We start from the raw sequence: 19,359 nt of genomic DNA on the forward strand, positions 1-19,359 counted from the left end.
GAGTGAGTTCCAAACGCTTTTTGCATAATCATTTTCTAAAGCGGGATGAGCCGTTGGCTCTTGTCATCGTCTCTTGTCTCCGACTGACCTCCTGAACCTTTTGTTGAAGCACCGCTGCATTGCTGTCAATCCAGTTGAGTGATGTTAGGTGAGCATTTAATATCTTGACCACTTGATCAAGCTATATCGAAAATATAAAAGGGGCGTTGAAATATATAATAGATAACACGTTAGAAAAATTCGATGTAAATGCAGCTACTTTATGGGAATGTGAATAAAAAAGAATACATACAGGGTCATCCTCGTTCTCTACTCGACTATACCCTGCGCGGTTAATTTCGTCAATCATATTCTTGAGGTTGGTAGACATATCATCGAGCTGTTTGTTTAAACTCTCAGCTAAGTGATATCTAAACGCCCAAATAAAAGTAAGATAGTGAATTTACATTCTGAGCAGAGAATTTAAGATGGAAAATAAAAGTATTCTGATGCATACGCTTTCTCTCGCTCCTCATCAGCTCGCTGCATCCCATCGGTGGTAGTCGCGTTTCCGGCTTCAAACATTTCATGCACCTGCCGTTCATAGGTGTCGAGAACATTGGATAGTTCGCGCTGCTGTGATTCAATGTATTCAAGCGATTGGTCGATTTGTGTTTGAGTCGCCTCAGCCTGAAGGGTCTCGTTATAAAGTTTCGTGATCTATGGGAGAGAATCCAAGTAATAAAAAAATTACTCCAATTAGTTGAGGACTGAGATGGAGGAGTATATAAAAGTGGCCACCTGACTCCCGTTTTCAATCAAGATCCTATCCCACTCGGCCACATCCACGGCCTGTTTATGGAATTCACGGACACACGAATCCAATTCAGCACTCCACCGATTAAGGATCTCCTCCATGGACTTGTCCTTGAGTGTGGAGGGAGCTAAAACGTAATGCTCTAGTCAGTGTTATTTAAAATCTATTTTGGATTCGATGACACGCACCTTGCGCCTCTGTTGTCATGATGTATTACTAGAGTTTTTTTTTCTTCGCTACTATCCAACAAGGCTTTCATGCTATTTCTTTTCACTCATTGTCGGCATATTGTGACTGTCTTGGGTGGCTGGGGCTTCCTTGGAGTTGAATGGCCGATTTGCCGTCACATTACCTTCCTGTATACTGTATTTCTGGTGATCTACTTCGAGTCAATTCTTTTATAATACTTCATTAGAATCGAACGAGCTTGGAGGTGTAAGTTTAAAAACCCTGATCAAGTGCCCATTTTGATTTTGATTGCCACTTTGCCTTTCGATTGCATACGATAGGGACAAGCGATGATCAAGATATGGAATATGAAAGCCAAAGAGGCCAAAGAGGCCCAATCAGAAAAGAAAAAAAAGGTGAGCGCTGCGCAAATTCGAGTACAGAAGGGTAAGCATCGTTCCTTTCCTCAATGTTTGTTGCATGTTCCGCTGTTTCCTGACACGAACACGCCTCCCTGACAGATTTGAGCGAGCTTGAATTACCCAAGACAATGCAAATGGAATTTCCTGATCCGCAGGATGTCCTCAATTTCAACCTCTCCATTACTCCCGACGAAAGTAAATATGGCCTCCATCACTTTGAAAAGCAAGAGTTCGTTGTTGAGATGGGCGCGATTGCTAACAGGATTCCATCGAATAGGTTTCTATAAGGGTGGCATCTTCAGGTTTACATTCTCAATTAATAACAACTACCCGCACGATCCACCAAAAGTGCGATGCGTGCAGAAGGTATGAATGCACGACTTATCCCCAATTCATATCAGCATTTTTCGTGCTGTTTCCTCCCTTTGAAACATCGTGATATTGACACTTGGTTTTACTGGGTCGAATCAGATCTACCACCCAAATATCGATCTGGAGGGCAACGTTTGCCTCAACATCCTACGTGAAGACTGGAAGCCGGTCTTAAATTTGAACTCGATCATGGTGGGGCTACAGTACCTATTCCTTGAGCCAAATCCTGATGATCCACTGAATAAAGGTGAGGCACTCCCCAACCTGCAGCAGAATGTTCGAAAAAGAACTTAATTCCATTTCTAAATGCACCCTTATACAGAGGCGGCCGAGGATCTGCGCCTGAATCGCCACAGTTTTGAGTACAATGTGCGAAGTTCAATGCGTGGGGGAATGGTGCGCGGGGTCAAGTACGATAATGTCTATTCCAAGTAGATTGCGATGTTCCCAAGAACAATTCGATAGCGTGAGCAAGAGGGTTGTACTTCTTAATTTGAATGGTTTTTTTTTTGGCTTTTATTTCTTCGCCTCTTTTCAGCGCACTGATAAATCTCATTTTTGTTTTTTTTTTGGTTTCTATTATAAAAGAAATATAATCTTATTTTTCTCGCATATTATACTTGCACTTGCTCATTTGATTCGGTAGATGAGTTGTGTAAAATGCCGAGAAATTAAAAAAAAGGGCGTGAGAGCCAAGAAGTCCGATATAAACTTGGGGGAATATTTACGTTAATTGTATTTGCATACATCCAATTTCATTACAAGGCAAAGGCAATAGATTACTGATAAATATTAAATAAGGCCACCCACCCACTTTGGTTGGTTCACTCGGCTACTCCTCCTTCTCTATTGGGAACGTTGGCAATCGCAAGGCGGCTCCATCGGCCTCGAGCATGGAAGCCAGTCCCATATAGAATGCGATGCTAGCGGCAAGCACTCCACACACTCCAGCCAAAACGCGACACACCCCACTGGCCAAAAACTCACCTATCGCATTGGTTAAGAGCGACAGAACCACCAGGGAAAGGAGCGCCAATTGGCACCTTGTGCTCTTGATAGCGGCAATCCACAGCATGATGGCGAAGATGGCCCATCCCATTAAGAGGATACCGTTTGCGATTCGGAGTTCGGAAGGAGGCAGAGAAGCGTAGGCCTGAAGTACGCCTGTGGAGGGGAGGAAGGTGAAGCCGTACCCGATCCAGAAGGAGCCGAATGAAGCAAATGCGGCCGCATCGAAGGAGGTGCCATCATAGAGTGACCATAGCCCTGCAATGAGCTGGTTGTAAACAACAAGAACCAAGCATCAGCAAGTGATAGGGTATCCGAAAAGTATCAAATCCCACGCAAAATACAAAGGGGGGCCACTGTAAGAGGAGGCTGCTCGTTCTCCTCAGGCTACTTTAGCTATCATGTTGAAGCTTACCTGCACTAGCCCTCCATAGAATACTGCAACGCCGACGACCATGTTCGACGGAACATTGCTCATAATTCCACTCCTTATCGTATATATTGAGTTAACCCATGTTGTGACTCCAAAGGCGAACAAGCCCATCGCTATGGCATTGGAGGGCTTGCTCTGCACCTTTTTCGGGAAAGCAGGGTTCGAAATGTATTGTGAGTTCAAGTGGGACGGGGGATAGGAATATTGTGGCCATGGCGAGGCCTCTTGGAGATGTGCTTGGTTAGGAATCTGTTCTTCCATCGAATGTAGAGGGGCTCACAACACAATGAAGTTGATGGGGGGACGAAGGGAGGGAAAGAGGGTTGTCAGAGCTTATGGCGAAGAGCAGCGGTATATAAAAAAAACGGTCCTTGAAAATGAAAATAAAAAGTCCCGAATTTATATATACACTAAATAGCTTCTAATGGTGGCAATCCCAAGTTACACTGTGACTTCTTGTTTACAGATTCGGCCCGCTTCTCACCGCGCGCTGCACCAACCTTTCTATTAGCCGAATCGGTAGTCTACCATTGGCCCCCTCTAATTTCACTTCAAGCCATGCTAAGCTGGCCATAGGGAAAATCATGCGGGTCGAGCCTTGAAAACTTGGGTGCGACTTACAAGTCATGTACCACTTGAGCGAACATCGCCGCACAAGCTCATATATAGCGATTGCTTTCCCGCTTTTGCGTTACTCTTTGGCAGGTCACAGGAGTAGAGAAATCAGCCAGCGCCTATGGCTGCATGCTGGCGGCTTTGTTTTGGTATGCTTAGCCCTCCCCCCCTCCCTTGCAGCTCGCTGTCCCCGTCGATTTATGCGGAGAAACCGCACTGGATTTTGCTCGCCCGTGCTGCACAATGAGCAAATTGTACGCATAGCAAACTAGGGTTAGAAGAAGGTATACCAATGGAAAGGGAATCACGGGTTGAATAAGAAGTTAAAACAAACCTAGTATCTAATATGCAGAGAACAATAAGGATGCATTGCCGTGGTGTTCGGCACGGCACACAAACACACGGTTTCTCGGAACTCAAGCCAGGATAACCGGCTTTAGCTTCTTTGCCCCTGTTGTTACTTTCCCCTTTACCACAAGCATAGGGTGGAAGCAGCCAAAAAACAAATATTAGTCAGGGTTGCATCTTGAATATTCTCTCACCCTGCCTACCTCCCTCGCTCTGCGTAAACCATTTTCCCTTCGCTCCTGGGAAAGATTATGTCCTAGACTGCTCGGGGTCCAGGGAAGAAAGGGAGCGGCTGTCGCTTGGATTCCAGAAGTTTCTATCAATGAGGGGAAGATGCACTCGTAGGCTTGATCCAACCACAGGTATTAAATCTAGGCCTGATGATCGAGTTTGTGTGTGTCAAGACATTAGAGCCTGGTATTGAGTGAGATCTCTTCATTATTGACACAAAAGTACTAGGGGATCCGCAAAGGCTGATCCAATATGAACAGGTCAAATCTAACTCAGAATCGACATGGGGATACAAGTGTAGAGAGTTCAACCCGCGGTGGCTGACAACTTGGGACTATCTAGCTCTCAGTTCTGGATTCCAGGTGTCTTAGCCTCGGAAAAAAAATGCCAGAGTCAAGCTCCAATCTATATAATGAAAGAGTTTGGTCAGCCTGGCCCATTATGCACACAGTCACCAGAGTGTTTGTGTCTCGAAGTTTTTGGGCGAAGAAATGGCCCTGTGTACAAAGAACTTCGAAGATTCTTCCGTGACATAATCGGAGTCCAGGGGTTTGAGAGTCCGGCCATGGAAGGCTCTACTCAACAAACCTTTGTCCAATCGACTCTATTTCGCCAGAATGGTTAGGTTCAACAGGAGCCGCTTAGAACGAGTAACGTCGTGGAAACTTAGACGGATGTCAGAAGCGGATCATTCCGAGTTCAAAACCGGCGGCGGAGAGACTCCAGCCCTGGTCACTGCTTTAAGCAGCGCTGATAAGTCCTATTCGGCGAAAATCACCATCGTCTCTGACTAGTTGATATTGGTATAAGCAAGCCTATGGCACGGGCTGTTATCCAAGAAACTATGCTTTCAAACAAGCATCCGTGTTGAATATTCCCTCTTTGAAAAACTAGAAGCCTGGTCACCAGGCTCACATTTAACCTCCCCGCTTTACCACTCTTCTCTCTTCTCTCCCTATCTGCCAGCGCCGATGCTCATCAAGGCGAAGAAGGATTAGTGAGGGGAAACCCTAATTTAGCTCACAAGATAAACCTTGTAGCTAGCGGTCGATAGTCTTTGAAGAAAACACCTCTTCAACTGCTCCTATGCAATCCTTTCTTTGTTTTCCAGCCAACCTCCTCTCTCGAGAACTAGCCGCTACATCCAACAACTGTCCTATTTGGAGCTGTAGCATCCGCGGAGTAGACATGCTATCTTGCATCCCGAAAGCAAGGCTATGCCTTGCGCGGGTTCTAGCCGTTGTCCTGGATCCTTTTGACCCGAATTAAAATACCTTATGTGAACCTTACATTGAACTTTTTCTCGAAGCAAGAGTTCTCCACCCATGCCGAGGTGTGGGCGTACTCCAGAACGAGTTCTAGGTACTTCTCCCTGAGCGAGATCTGGCTCGCTTCCCCGGAGAAGTGTGTTGGTCGACTGCGGCACAAAAATGCTGGGAGGACAAAGAGCTCCATTCTCGAAGGAGAAGAGAAGAATGCAAGCCATCGAATTTGGCGCTCCGCCCTGTCATTCATGTCACCCAAGGCAGAGTGGCGGGAGTGATAAAAGAAAAAAGATAGAGTATGTTTGCTATATAGATTGGGAGGTAGCAAAGACATTGGGAACAACTCTTTATAAGAAGAAAAGTACTATTCACTTCGTTCACAACTCATCACTGTATATAACTTTGTCCTACACACACATTCTGTTTGTATTTATCTTTACCACACGATATCTCACTGAAACTCTCACTAAACACACAAGTTCACAAATAATGATAGTATTGCATCTTTAATCTGAAGAATTGAATTACTGCTGATCCTGGCCATCATGGTCGCGGGAATTGGGGCACTCGCGAGAGATGTGACCGGGCTCTCCGCAATTGTAACATGACTTGACATTCTTATCACTGGATTGCGGGTTAGGGCAGTCACGCGACTAGATGGGGGCCATCGGGAAAGGGTTAGCATCCGGAATCGATATTCATCCATGCATTTCAGGCATTTACCAAATGACCAAACTTGCCGCATCCATAGCATCTCTGGCTGGAGGCCTGGCAGTCGCGAGCAAAATGGTTCGCGCCTCCGCACTTGTAGCACACTACGCGCCCGAATCCTCCACGTGGGCCACCTGCACCACCCGCACCTCCGACTCTGCCTCCAATAAAGCCACCCTGGTTCGGGCAATTGCGCGCCATATGCCCAAATCGGTTGCAGTGATAGCAGCGCGTGCCGGCATTACCATTGTTCATACGATTGTTGGGGCACTCTGCCTGGATGTGACCAACCCCACCGCATGAGTAGCACTGCTTAGACTCGATCTGCCGAGGCTGGGTGCACTGGTTCGATTGGTGCCCAGGCTGTTTGCAATTGTAGCAGAGACGCTCAGGCTGAGTGCACGCGTCCGCAAAGTGGCCAACTTAAGGTAGAGAGAATAACCGACGCGTTGAAAATTCATTAGTCATCGTGCATTGCGTCCCCTAGAGAGGGGCAGATGGATATAAGTTGGGCTCAATACTCACCATTACCACACTTGAAACATCCTCGTTTCGAAAACGCCATTGATTCTGTGAAACAAACCCCTCTTGAAAACTAAAATTAAAGCACAGGGAACTAGTCCAAACTACACACGAAAACAACTGCTTCAAACGACTTCAACTTCAACACCTCCTTTGAAAGATGAGGAATTTCACACCAAAAAAAAAAATTTCCAATCTTATGGATGGATGAATAAAAAAGAAAGGCTTTGAGATTCATCCGCATGTTTGAAAATTTTTTCTCAAACAATGACGATGACGTAAACGCGTGACTGTGGATTCTATATTAAAAATCGCAAAAATCTGGCTCGGGCTCCTGTTATGGATATGCTAGCTAAGAACAAAGATAGATACAAGTGGCATGGTTATCCCTCCTTGATGAATCTCCCTCACCCCCTATTGAATCAGTGAAGAAGAGGGCTAGGGTAAAAGGCCACTCTATCTGGGTTTCACTCCTTCCGACTCTCTGCGAATTCCCTTTCATAGCGCAATAAGAGTGAAGTCTGGGGTATATTTGTCGTGCTAGAGGGTTCAAACCTCTTGCGCCAGAATCTACCGGTGATATCGCTGTATCTGCAAGAGAAGATACCTCTGATTCCTCCCTCCAACCGCGAGCACTTCATCAAATGGCGTCTTTTTAGTGGAGAGAGAGTAGTGATGGTCTCTAAACCCTACTGGCGAACAGCCAGGGTATATAGATATTGATAACAAAGTAGTACACCATTTCAACCGCACAGTTGAGTCGCAATGAAAAAAAAAAAAGCCAACAAACAGTCTCATGCCCGACAAGCAAAGAAAGAAAATAATAACAGTCAAAGAAACAAGTATATATATAAATATGTATATATATGTATATAAATATCTATATCCAATTTTACAACAGGCAACGTCCAAGAGAATAAATAGGTCAACACATGCGTTAGACTAAGATTGGTCTATTTTGGTCTCCAAAGTCTCGTCTCGCGTCTGCTTCAGAAACGGAATAACATTGGTCCCCCCAGTGCCCCTGACCACCTTTGACGAACCAGGCGATACCGTTTGCTCTACGCTCACATTCTCGGTGGGGGAGGCGGACCGCGAGGGAGCCGGGGTGGGCAACGGGGCGCTCGCCGACATCTCCTGCTTCTTCTCATCGCCGCTTGTGTCATTCACCACGATGGTCGTTTTTTTCGACTGGTTCACCACATAAAGCGACACCATCTGTATGTGCTTATCGCGGAACACCTTCAGCTGATCAATACAGTCGTTATAGGCTCGAACCACCAGATCGGCGTTAATATCGTTGGGGTGAGTCTGGGTGAGCCCCTGCACGTAATCCCTAATGTTGGCGGAGTCGCGTAAATGCTCGAGGAAGCGCCGGTGTTTGCCGAGCATGTACTGCCGCATTCGCTCTATGAAATTGTTTCTTCGGTTGGAGGACGCGTGGTGTGGCTGCTCACCCGTAGGACGATGCTCAACCCCGAGAGCAATGTCCAGCGAATGGATCAAGGGGCTCTGAGCCGCGCTCCCCCCTGCATATTGCCTGTATTGCCGCTCCACCACGTCGCGAGCTTCTCCTAGCGAAAGGGACGTATCCAGCTGCGGGGGCTCAACGCCCTCGTATCGTAGACCTCGCGGGAGCTCCTTCATGTTTTCCCACCCGCGCAAGAACGTTCGGACCTTGTGGTAGAACACGTGTGGATCGCAGCGCTCATACATTCGTGGCATAAGCGAGTTGATTTTCACTATAGCCGAACGCACCTCGGTCAAACTCTCCAAAAGCCTCACATGGTTCTCGGAGCGGACAGCCTGGATGGCCTCCAAAATGGCCGGAAGGGCGGGCGCCCCCACGTATTCTATTGCCGTGGTGACGAGATAGAACCAGGACTCATCGAGGGATCCGGAGTAGGTGTGGAGGGTGGTGAGGTTGTCGAGGGAAAGGGGCTCGTCTGCAAAGACTAGCCGCCAGTTCCAGAGGATGACAGAAGCGTGGCAAACTACGGGGCAAAGCCCAAGGTGATCGGCCACTTTGGTCCAGGGAACAGCGATGCATGCTGGTAGCGTCTAGAAAGAGACATCCATTCAATTAGCATTCCGTAAATAAAACTACCTTGGAGACAGAGATTTCGGGAGCAAGTCTATCTATTCCAAGGTGGCCTGATATTCTCCTCGAAAAAGAGGATAGCCGGCCACTTGTAATTACCTCTTCCACACAGGCCGGGTCTCCCCAGACATATGCATGTCCCAACATACACAGAACCAAGAAAGCCCGCTGCATCTCGCGCTCTGTCTCCAGCTTAGTAACGTCCAAAAGAGGCAGCTACATGTGCCCGTGATAATCGGGTTAAGGATTGCGGATGTGGAATTGAGCTGAACAGAGCACAGGTTACCTGGCGGATTCTTTCCCGGACTCGCCTTGTCAACAAAAGGCCGTGGAGATCATCAAGGGCCTCCTCCCATGGTGCAAATTCATCAGAGATCAGTCTACGTAGAGGGGGAGCCTCGGGCAGGAAGCCCGTTGCCGGGGAGATGCCATAGTCCTCCAGTCGAGGAATCTCGATTTCCAATGTCATTCCTACGGGATTTCGCGGGCAAATATGGGTGGAAATCAAATCCACGGTCCAAATAAACAAAAGGGAGCCCGCTGGGGGAGTCGAGGTCTATCGACTTTGAAAATCCCTACGACTTTCTATTTTGAATTGGATTTATTTGCCGGATGATTGGGTCGCTGAATAATGTATCACTCGAAAACCTTATCGGGTTGCTCATATTCAACCACTATTTTTTAATTTGTCACCTCGGCAATCTGGTGATAATAGCATGATGAAAGAAACAAGGCAAGAAAAAAACCCGGCGCGCCCCGTTAGTCATCTTCATCCATAATGGAGCGCAAAGAATGCCGCCGTCAAGCAGAGAAATGCCAGCACAAAGCTTCCGCCCAATCCCTTCGCATCCGTCGAGGCTGGCGTCCTCCCGATGCGCACTCGATGCAGCTGACGTGTTGGCGAATGCTGGTAATAAAGCGTTTGGCGTTCGCGCAAATACTCCCACGTGCCATCGCTCACCTCCACATGTACTCCATCGGGGTATTGGTACTTGGGAATAAAGATTTCGGTTATCGTGGACACTGGATCCTCGTCTAATTGTGCATCGTCCTTCGTCGTCGAGAACTGCAGCGTGTAGACTCCCGTCTGCCTGTTGAACTCGCTGCACAGGGGCATACCCGCAATTTTGGCCGCGTAGGGCCGTATAATCGCGTCGAGCGCTCGTCCTCCGACATGGATTGTGTCGTGATCTTCCTCGCTCTTCAGCTGATTCTCTACCAGCATGGAAGCTGCCTCAAGTAGGCTGGAGCCAGGAGGGGTCATTAGCCCACTTGTAGTGGCTACACATTTGGCTTTCAAGATTTCGCCATCAGAATCCCCCGGCGATAGACTTTTCGGTGTAGTCGTAGAATGACTTAGCGTATAAATTCTAAGAGGATCACAGATCAGCATCAGCACCGCATCACACACAGAGAGTTCTGAAATAATGTCACAGCTAAACCTACGAGAAATCCTCGCCTGCCCAGTGATCGCCCCGTTCATTGTCATTCACCGGATTGTAATTCCACAGCCTTCACATATTATAGATAGCCATATTCAAGCTTAAGCAAAAACGGGCAAAGCCCTTAGATATGATTGAATACATACGTAAAATGAACCATATTTCGCTCCATGGCAGTGATCACAGCGTCCAAAAAATTCGTTTGATGTGTATAATCTCCACTTGTAAATGCCTGCTTGTTATTGATGTTCATTGGGATTCCACATTCGCCCACCACGCATGGCCGCTCACCAATGCATTGCAAACCGTATCGCACAATGTTAGAGACCTGGTGGGAATAGTTTTTCTTTGCTCCTGAAATACCAAAATAGGTGGCAGAGAAGACATTCATGCCCTAGATACAGAGAAACAGTCGTGAGGACATTTTTTCAAATCATTCGAACCAAAGAAAAGATACTCACGCGAGCAAGGCCTTGTACATCATGTGTGACCCACCCATCGAAGCTTTTCGAAAAGAGCGCTTTGAGATCGTACCAGTGAGGGGCATATATGACATTATCATGGTCATTTTCGGGACTCAGCTTAGGAGGAAACTACCATCAATTTGGTGGGGTTGGTTAGTAACTCCTGCAACTAAGAGGCGAATAGGTGGAGAGGAGGTTAGGAAGGTTGCTTACATCGTTTGGAAGAGGCTCCAAAAAGATGAACGCACTCGGCAATACTTCTTGCACTGCCTTGGTGTATCGATTCACAAATGGCATGTAGAAATCCTGATAAAAATCTATCTTCTCCCCCGTTTTCGGGTTTTCGCGGAAATACTGTGGTTTCAATACTACGGGCCTCCCATCTTTATCTATATCCCATACTCCGTGCTCTCTCCACACACATCCCCCTCGATTTGGAAGCCAGGCTGAAAGCTTTTCGGTGTTGATCCAGCGGCGCGACTTTCGGCGTGTAGGGTAGGGCCATGATCGCACATATACGTCGACTAGCTGGGGAATGCCTTCCCCAAGTGCGAAAGACTGGATTGCAGAGGGAGCATCTCCGAACACGAGATTTACTACGGAATCGAACCGGTGAAAGTCTTCGAGTCCGATATAGCCCTGGTGAGGTTCGTTCATCACTTCGAAGCCAACGACCGACTCCAAATGCTTCAGCCGCCTGAAAGTACAATAGGCATTGGTTAAAAATGAAAAGTGAAAATGGGGGGAGGGGAGAGAGGAGAAGTGAAGTAATACTAACTCAGCTAAATGTGCGTAGCAAGCGATGAACCTGTCCTGCAGGAATCTTTGCACACTGTGGTCGCCATACATCCTCTTTGGCGCGAACGTGTCTCCGGCCCAAAACAAGGTGAACATAGTACAAGATGCGAGCTTCGTATAATTGGTTGGCCAGAGCATATCTGCAGGGCCAGAGGGGTCGTGCAGATGAGCCGCTCCAGCAATGGTAAAGTTGCGCATATTCATTCCTGCGACCTCAAAGGTCCAGCCGGGCGCACCAGATCCCCCCGAAAATCGGGACCATACATCTTGATGAGGGTCAATAAAGCATTTAAGACCATGATGCGCCATACGTTCAATAAGGGCCACGAGATAGGAAATGTGCTCTTCATCGTAGACCCCTCTATCGTATTTGCCAATTAGACTATGTTTGAATGATGAAAAAAAAAAAAGACGCCGATATACTTACGGGCCAGCATGCTCCAGTGACTCCCAGGTCACAATAAGCCGAATGAACGTAAGTCCCCACAGCCGTAACCGTCGAAAATGCACGTCGGCTTCTTCAAGTGGAAGCGGGCGCCCGGCAAAAGAAACCTCCGTATGTTTAAAGAATTCATCTGTGCCTGGGGTGCATGCGCGTACATCCATGGGTAATTTCGCATTTCCTCCCAGATTCACACCACGAAGCAGGCAGGTGCGATTGTGATCGTCTTTGAACCATCTTCCATCAGCGCGAATAGGACCTGACCATAAATGGGCTTCTTCTTGAAGACTCCCATTCCCTGCAGGAAGATTTCGAAAAGGAGTAGAGGGGCAAGAAGGGGGCGGAGACAAAGGATATATGCTACTTGATAATGAGGCGCGTGTGGTGGGCAGATTGAAGCTGCCCTCTCGCTCATCATGCAAGTGCTGACTCATACTCTGTCAAGTGCAAATTTCGTGTGTCAAAATTATGAAAATATTTACAGTAAATTTTCAATTTACCTCTGGACTCAATGCTCTATGGTAATTCTGCCTTAATATCGGAGGGTATATCGGAAAAAGTATAGGGGTCCAGTGGAATTAGCTCAAAACATTAATCCTCTAAAATATGCTCGAAACTATCTTCCTAGCAAACACTAATTAAGGATATTCCATTATTAAAGGGTTAACCCATTTAAGCATTTAGTGAAACTCCCATCATCCGATTAGGGAACCAGGATCCATAGTGAAAATCAAAAATCAACGTGGATAAGGGTTATATCGTATTACTCAAAGATGCATATTAATGGATCGCATCACTGCACCATCATGATGATTCTTCGATATATAACTCTGTTAACCAGGAGGATGTACTAGCCAATTTTTTATGAAATTGCTAGTAACTCTAGGAATCACGGTGAAAGCTATGCATCGATGGGCGATATTGTAACAAAGTGGTGTCAAGAATATAGATATGCAATATAGTATTGCCAGAATTTCTTTGCCATTGTCAAGACTAAGCCTGCTTCTATTAACAGGCGATAGGATTTTAACGACTTATCAGTCTTATTAGTCTCCTGCATGAAATTTTAAGGTAGCTTCCATGGGATTGAATATTTATATATTTACAAATATAAACAGTAATAAAAATTAGCGTCTCATTCGCTTTTTATAACTTTGCATCACGATGTCGTCTGTTGCCATTTGTTTCCTCATTCTGCTTGCTCCCGCCCCAGCTCCATCCTCCCCCTTATTTGCATCATCGTCCCCATTATCTCTTGATTTCTTGTTTGCATGATAAAACCGATTTGGATCCGAAAACTCTCCTGATGCAAGAAGCCGCTCATCAGTATCGTCGGGGGTGCCAGAATCGTCCGATTCAAGGAGCTGTCGCTTGGCCCTTTCGGTTGCCTCGATATTCTTCAATCGCACACTAATAAGTATGAAAAAAGGCATTAAAAGAAAGAGTTATTTGATTAATATCTAGGTTGAACCATTAATGGGAGGAGATGCGTACTCAATACCGAGATCTACTTCCGGCACTGCCATTAACATTCCAGAACTAATCGCGGCATTTCCCTCACGTATGGCTGTGCTTTTCACTTTCAAATGCTCAGGAGTATGGTAAAGTAGATCCATTGGGTCAATAGGCTTGTTTTTATCTCCCCCGTTCTCAGCCGTAGAGGATATCTGGTCGCCGCGACGTTTCCGCAATTCCTGCTCAATATACTCCATCATGTGTTTGTTCACATCTATGGTATTGGTTTGATGAGTGAACGAGTCTAACTTTAATGATTTCTCTCCCCCTTCTTCCCTAGTGACCCATATCAAATCCAAGAAGAGTTAGAAAAGATTACAGGGACAGAATAGGGCATTAGAGTATTACTTCGAATGATCTTCGCCGCTTGCTTTTGCTTTTGCGTTTGACTTTTTTTTCTCATCTCCGCGCTCCAGTTTGCGAGCATCAATGCCAAGTGGCCGCGCACGAAACTTTCTTAACTCAATAAGCTCCTCTAGTGTCTCACTAAAAACACATGAGAGCAAGAAATGTTAAAGATCTATATTATAAAAAAATGCTAAGATCGACAAGTACCTTACATCCTCCTCCTCATTTGTTCCGCTTTCTCCGTTCTTTTCGCTGCTTGTAGCTTCTTGTTCTTCCTCTAAAGTTTTTTTGCGATAATTACGCTTTTTCGGCTTGATGGATTTAAATGTGGACGACATCAATGCAATTGAGGTACCTTGGAAGACTATCGAAAACTATTTTAGCATTGAGAGGCGCAGCTCTAATGCCTTGTTAATTTGCAAAGTCTGGATTCCGATATAAATATTGATTGGAAGTCACCTAAAAGCAACTTGTAGCATCCAGGGGAGGGTGGTTTTTGAGCATGGCTCAAGTGAATATGTCATCGCGAAAAAGCTTATTTAGTTATTTTAATATTCACCTTTAGTTAGTTTAAGAGCATTAAGCGCCTAAAAAGGTAAAAATATCAACATTTTATATTTTTTTGTGTTTTAGAATATCTTCCATATGTTTTGTTATCTAACAAAAAAAAAAGGTGAAGGGCCATCATCCAAATCATACATATGGCACCACTTCATTGGAGGGGGAAAATATTAAGAAAAAAAAAATTAAAGAAGGGAAAAGTCGACAGATGAAAGGGAGGAGGGGAAAAAAGTAGAAAATGGAATGTCAGGCTAGTTAGCATTCATACCCACGCAAGTGAAATAAAACACGAAGTATATAAAACATATTTATAAAATATAATAACATTGATCAGCGTGGAAAGGCTGACGGAGGGTTAGATTCAGAACGTCTCTTCTTCATCTACCACTCCCTCTTCTAACAATCCTGCATCCTGCGGGGCCTCAAATCCTTCTTCCGTGCTATATAAGATGGCTTGAATCTCACGCAACACTGCAGAGTCTGCACCATCGGGTGCAGTCTCTAGCTGCTGTTGTACTAACACCTCGATGTCGCGCAGCTTTCCAAAGTAGAAATCCCTTTCATGCTCGAGACTCTCCGACATAATCTTCATCTCACCTAGCTGTTTATTTAATTCCACAATCATCTTGGAGGTACCGGGATCAGCCCCCGCACGAGTGCCACTCGCGGAGATACGGCCGCTTCCAAAGGCTTGGGTACGGCTAGATGGGCGTACTAGTTTTCAACAAAAAAGTATAAACAACCGCCCGTGTTAAGGAAAAATTATCCATTCTACCTGCTCCGGCGCCAGTTCGTGACGAAGGTCGTCCTGCAATGGGTTTAGCATCTACCAAGCCCTGACCTTTACGCCTTGCTAACGCATCATATTCACCGCCCGGAAAATGCTGGTCCCAAAAGCGTTTGAGCCACTGAAGGAACTCAAGATTGTCCTGCATCTATTTATTGGAAAGCAAATAATAAATAAAAGGGAATAAAATTAAACAAGAGCCAAAGCTTGATATATACTTTGCATTTAATAAGGCGCTCAACTGGGATAGGCTAGAAAGCAAGCAGACGAGAAAGTCATCAGTATCATGGTGGTTCAATGTGAATCATAGAAATTATCTTTTTACTTTACTTTATCGAGTTTATGCCGATCGAATGCACGCTGCAGCACCTTGAAATTGTCAACGTACTCATATTCATGTTTTGTCACAAATTTGACTTTGTTCATCGGCAGATCCCCATAGATCGAGTCAAGAATTTGGCAGTAAGCGGCACCTAAGTCGTAGAATGTTGTGACCATCTGTATTTTCAACGCGTTTACCCAACGGAAATCAATGGAATACCTGTTCCACATTGCTCGATTTTCTGATAATTCACTTGAAGCAAGTCGTTTAGCCATGCAAGAAGCTCTGTCCTGGATTCACCCATATTGACACTTTATTCAATTCTAATTTAGAACCCAAATTCCTATACAAAGCGTTCACCGTTATGAGAGGAGGAAGTTAGATGTTAGATGAAAAACCAAAGGGGAAAATGTAAAATCCCCAATTTCATTTTGTTTTGATGACGTAATTCTAATTGGTCAGATTTTTCGAAATAGGTTTTCGACGCGGTTTCTTCATCAGGATCCAATACACATTTTCACCGCAGACGCGTTCATTAGCATCTCATAACCAATCATAATGGTGTGTTCTTTTAAAGATTGATACAATGCCTATACCTTTTCGTTGAATTTTTTTTGGCATTGTAATTAGGCAAACGGTCAAGATCGAGCGGTGGGAGCCGCCGCACTGCTAGTGAGCGTGTTCATTTTTGTGTATTACACAATATGGGCATTAGTTCTGGTAATATAGTTATATATATACTAAACTCTTTTTGCTAGCTCACTTCCAAGATTTTCTAATCTTTTGCCATAAATTTCTTAGCCGTTTGTCGATGAGAATCAGCCTGTTCATAATTTTTTCCCCGATCGGAGCTACGCAATTACAATACCCGTCGTCCTGCTCATTTGTGGGCTCACAGTTATTTTCGGCTTCTTGGCCCTAGTTATGATCAAATCGCAAAAAAAGCGTAAGAGCAAATCGAATTAAAATTCTCAATAAATTTTTCTGTTTATTCAACATGTTGTATGTCTACATTATCGGAAATATAATAAAATGAGGTAAAGATGCTTTTTCAACCCAATTTACGGATTGTATTTTTGCTTGCGGAACGTCGAGCTCTTCTATTGCTGTCTTGTGATCCTGCTCTATCGTTGTCTTGGTACTTGCCTCGGCCCTTGCCTTTGCCAACATTAATCTTGAATGTCATTTCCATGCCTCCGCCTATCGAGCGCCGCATTGAGTCAGCTTGTACCCTCTCGGATTTGACTCGTTCGCCGAGTGGTTTCTTGGATAATTTGGTATCATTGGTGGCAATAGAATTCTAGAACAGGCGAGGACAAGACAAGAAGATCTTAGTAACTAAGTTCAATTTGACGGTTTTCCAACCCATCCCTTACCATTTCAATCATTCGAGGTCCTCTTACTGGCTTCTTGTCTTTCACTTGCGGTACTGAGCGAATGCCTTGCTCCTTTGGCATCTTCTTGGCTGGCAAGATTTCTATGGTGAATAGGTGTTAGAGGAGCTATGGTACGATAAAAAGTGATGAGGACTCGTGACTCGTACCTTCTTCGCTCTCATAATCCATGGACGCATCCGAGTCTACTTCGCTCTCCTCCTCCTCTTCCTCCTCTTCCTCCTCCTGTTCCATATCCTCCTCATCCGAGTCATCTCGCTTCTTCCGCCTTGTTGGGTTCACCAGTTTAAATTCATTCGACTCCTCATCCACTTGGAACTCAGGGTCGTTAAACATTTGCGCAAACCGAGAATCACTAAGTACACCCTCTGTCTCTCCTTCTTTATCAGACTTCTTCTTCTTCTTTTCGTCTCGCAATAACCGACTAGCAAGCTCCCGATTGACCTTGGGCAATTTCGAGGTTGCTCGGATACGGCTTGCTCGCTCTTTCTCAAGTTTCTCGCGTATGGCTTTCTCGCGGTATTCAGCATATGCAAACGGATTGGCAATAAGGCGTGCCTTCTCGTACAGTCGGAGGTCCATGAAGAATCCATGCATGTATGGCCTTAGCATGTTGGAGCCAATGAGATGATCCAAATTCAAGGCCGAGAGTTCCTTTCGAGTTACAAATTTATAGTCTTCGTATACATTGGTCTGAGGATTCTCTTCCATCTCCTCCTGGAAACATGCAACAATTAAAAATCTCGCTATTCAAATTGGTTAAAATAGATGGGAGAATAAGACTTACAGTAAGATTATCCAAGAATGAACACCATTTTGGTGCAGGACCAAGCGCAGGGATATAGTATGTAAGCATCTGCATTCCCTCATTGGCAACAAACATCATCCCCGAGTCGGGCACCATACACACATCATTGATATCGGTTGCAGGCTCAATCGACGTAAAATGTTTCCCCTGGTTGGCAAATATCGCCATTAGCGGTCCATCCTCCACATAGTCAATAACTGAAAAATGCAACTTACGTGAACCCGATCCCATATCTTGATAATTTTACAATCTGCGACCACCACTTTATCTCCGCCATCTCCTCCTTCTAACGAATCCAGCCAGTGAATATTCTTGATGGGATACCCATATTGATGGTCCTTTACTATCCATGGATTTGCTGTTCGAAGATCATACAACATAGTCAATCCCGTAGAAGTTCCTACCGCTAGGCTGAGGCCATCGTTCCTGCTCTTCAAAGCACTTATTTCGAAGCCACCTTCTCCACTTCGGGGTGGCAACAAACCTACACGTGAGCGAGAGCGGGGATCCCAAAATTCAACCGTGCCATCAGCGGTACCAAACGAGAAGAGTTGATGAGCAGGGTTAATATCGATGGCATTGATAGCAGTGGCATCAGTCTGGATTGGATTTAGGAATCGACCTTGATCAAGATTGAGGCGATACACTTCGTTGCCAGCCCCACCAACCAGGAGATCGCATGTTGGAAAGTGGTAGGATAGATCTCTTCCAAACTACGAAAGTAACTATAAGTTGATTGTTTCTAGAATTTACTGATTGAGTAGTTAAAGACGTACTCTTGGAATTCTCGTCCTGTAATGGATCCCACCCTGTGCATGAAATTCGATTGACCGATCATTTTGTAGCAGTACAGATTTTGTCCAGTCATCTGACAAGATCTAATCGAATATTCAGAGAGTTAGCAGAATTCGAAGAGATATTAAATAGGGTTCTAAGGCGAATACGAACCACAAAATTAACATTTTCTGCATCTGTATGCCGTTCAAATTTTATTGACATTTGTGAGTATTCGTATACCCGCATCTGAGGCTTATAGACGCCTAAAAAAATATAAAATCTTATTAGCCACCATGATCTCGGGCGAAAGGAGGATATTTAAATCGAGAGAATGTACCTGTTGCCATCACATATTTTCCGTCTCTTGTTGTCTTAATTCGTAGGCTTGCCTCTGGGAACTCAAATTCTTGTATAAGCTCAATCCGCGATCTCCATTCGGGATCATCTTTGAGGGCCCGGCGCTTTTTTCGGGCAAGCCAGTCTGGTATAGAGCGGCTACCCTCACCGCCTGAAACTGTATAGACTTTAACGTTATTGGCGTTGGTGACGTGAAGTACCATCGCTTTATATTATATGAAACGGATTAAGTCTTGAGAGCCGTTCATCTATTTGTTTACTTCGGTTCATTGTCCGAAAATAACAGTCAAGGACGGTCACGCTTCAATTATCTACAGATAAATTAGGGGTGATCTAGCTAGCCTGTAACAGG

The 19,359-nt window shown here is 45.2% G+C and overlaps 12 protein-coding genes across 12 annotated transcripts; 4 read left to right on the plus strand and 8 right to left on the minus strand.

The window, feature by feature from the left end:
- Window positions 1–28: 28 nt before the first annotated feature.
- Window positions 29–1,003, minus strand: VTP21DRAFT_2283 (uncharacterized protein; the record flags this gene model as incomplete). Its single annotated transcript, XM_069392459.1, has 5 exons — window positions 29–181; window positions 293–410; window positions 497–699; window positions 781–923; window positions 985–1,003. The coding sequence occupies 5 exons, from the start codon at window positions 1,001–1,003 to the stop codon at window positions 29–31; spliced, it is 636 nt and encodes a 211-aa protein (XP_069250172.1).
- Window positions 1,004–1,314: 311 nt separating this feature from the next.
- Window positions 1,315–2,193, plus strand: VTP21DRAFT_2284 (uncharacterized protein; the record flags this gene model as incomplete). Its single annotated transcript, XM_069392460.1, has 5 exons — window positions 1,315–1,411; window positions 1,486–1,581; window positions 1,664–1,752; window positions 1,858–2,005; window positions 2,081–2,193. 5 exons carry the CDS (start codon window positions 1,315–1,317, stop codon window positions 2,191–2,193), a joined length of 543 nt encoding a protein of 180 aa, XP_069250173.1.
- A 397-nt stretch (window positions 2,194–2,590) lies between these two features.
- Window positions 2,591–3,460, minus strand: VTP21DRAFT_2285 (uncharacterized protein; the record flags this gene model as incomplete). Its single annotated transcript, XM_069392461.1, has 2 exons — window positions 2,591–3,034; window positions 3,182–3,460. 2 exons carry the CDS (start codon window positions 3,458–3,460, stop codon window positions 2,591–2,593), a joined length of 723 nt encoding a protein of 240 aa, XP_069250174.1.
- Window positions 3,461–4,805: 1,345 nt separating this feature from the next.
- On the plus strand, window positions 4,806–5,187 carry VTP21DRAFT_2286 (uncharacterized protein; the record flags this gene model as incomplete). The annotated part of the gene is made up of 2 exons (XM_069392462.1): window positions 4,806–5,013; window positions 5,075–5,187. 2 exons carry the CDS (start codon window positions 4,806–4,808, stop codon window positions 5,185–5,187), a joined length of 321 nt encoding a protein of 106 aa, XP_069250175.1.
- Window positions 5,188–5,823: 636 nt separating this feature from the next.
- Window positions 5,824–6,168, plus strand: VTP21DRAFT_2287 (uncharacterized protein; the record flags this gene model as incomplete). The annotated part of the gene is made up of 1 exon (XM_069392463.1): window positions 5,824–6,168. One exon carries the CDS (start codon window positions 5,824–5,826, stop codon window positions 6,166–6,168), a length of 345 nt encoding a protein of 114 aa, XP_069250176.1.
- Window positions 6,169–6,182: 14 nt separating this feature from the next.
- Window positions 6,183–6,934, minus strand: VTP21DRAFT_2288 (uncharacterized protein; the record flags this gene model as incomplete). The annotated part of the gene is made up of 3 exons (XM_069392464.1): window positions 6,183–6,311; window positions 6,382–6,791; window positions 6,895–6,934. The coding sequence occupies 3 exons, from the start codon at window positions 6,932–6,934 to the stop codon at window positions 6,183–6,185; spliced, it is 579 nt and encodes a 192-aa protein (XP_069250177.1).
- Window positions 6,935–7,833: 899 nt separating this feature from the next.
- VTP21DRAFT_2289 (uncharacterized protein) lies at window positions 7,834–9,461 on the minus strand (the record flags this gene model as incomplete). Its single annotated transcript, XM_069392465.1, has 3 exons — window positions 7,834–8,952; window positions 9,092–9,208; window positions 9,279–9,461. The coding sequence occupies 3 exons, from the start codon at window positions 9,459–9,461 to the stop codon at window positions 7,834–7,836; spliced, it is 1,419 nt and encodes a 472-aa protein (XP_069250178.1).
- Window positions 9,462–9,761: 300 nt separating this feature from the next.
- On the minus strand, window positions 9,762–12,572 carry VTP21DRAFT_2290 (uncharacterized protein; the record flags this gene model as incomplete). The annotated part of the gene is made up of 7 exons (XM_069392467.1): window positions 9,762–10,362; window positions 10,439–10,504; window positions 10,581–10,828; window positions 10,896–11,027; window positions 11,112–11,595; window positions 11,677–12,057; window positions 12,124–12,572. 7 exons carry the CDS (start codon window positions 12,570–12,572, stop codon window positions 9,762–9,764), a joined length of 2,361 nt encoding a protein of 786 aa, XP_069250179.1.
- Window positions 12,573–13,265: 693 nt separating this feature from the next.
- On the minus strand, window positions 13,266–14,339 carry VTP21DRAFT_2291 (uncharacterized protein; the record flags this gene model as incomplete). Its single annotated transcript, XM_069392468.1, has 4 exons — window positions 13,266–13,548; window positions 13,633–13,929; window positions 14,002–14,139; window positions 14,209–14,339. 4 exons carry the CDS (start codon window positions 14,337–14,339, stop codon window positions 13,266–13,268), a joined length of 849 nt encoding a protein of 282 aa, XP_069250180.1.
- A 584-nt stretch (window positions 14,340–14,923) lies between these two features.
- VTP21DRAFT_2292 (uncharacterized protein) lies at window positions 14,924–15,975 on the minus strand (the record flags this gene model as incomplete). The annotated part of the gene is made up of 5 exons (XM_069392469.1): window positions 14,924–15,276; window positions 15,338–15,497; window positions 15,568–15,600; window positions 15,680–15,822; window positions 15,891–15,975. The coding sequence occupies 5 exons, from the start codon at window positions 15,973–15,975 to the stop codon at window positions 14,924–14,926; spliced, it is 774 nt and encodes a 257-aa protein (XP_069250181.1).
- Window positions 15,976–16,229: 254 nt separating this feature from the next.
- VTP21DRAFT_2293 (uncharacterized protein) lies at window positions 16,230–16,637 on the plus strand (the record flags this gene model as incomplete). Its single annotated transcript, XM_069392470.1, has 3 exons — window positions 16,230–16,232; window positions 16,302–16,391; window positions 16,473–16,637. The coding sequence occupies 3 exons, from the start codon at window positions 16,230–16,232 to the stop codon at window positions 16,635–16,637; spliced, it is 258 nt and encodes an 85-aa protein (XP_069250182.1).
- Window positions 16,638–16,722: 85 nt separating this feature from the next.
- Window positions 16,723–19,210, minus strand: VTP21DRAFT_2294 (uncharacterized protein; the record flags this gene model as incomplete). Its single annotated transcript, XM_069392471.1, has 8 exons — window positions 16,723–16,971; window positions 17,048–17,148; window positions 17,215–17,782; window positions 17,853–18,020; window positions 18,089–18,586; window positions 18,650–18,751; window positions 18,822–18,913; window positions 18,988–19,210. 8 exons carry the CDS (start codon window positions 19,208–19,210, stop codon window positions 16,723–16,725), a joined length of 2,001 nt encoding a protein of 666 aa, XP_069250183.1.
- Between the last annotated feature and the right edge of the window lie 149 nt (window positions 19,211–19,359).

The sequence above is a fragment of the Calcarisporiella thermophila genome (assembly GCF_041956535.1).
Source record: "Calcarisporiella thermophila strain CBS 279.70 unplaced genomic scaffold VTP21scaffold_14, whole genome shotgun sequence".
Lineage (NCBI taxonomy): Eukaryota > Fungi > Calcarisporiellomycota > Calcarisporiellomycetes > Calcarisporiellales > Calcarisporiellaceae > Calcarisporiella > Calcarisporiella thermophila.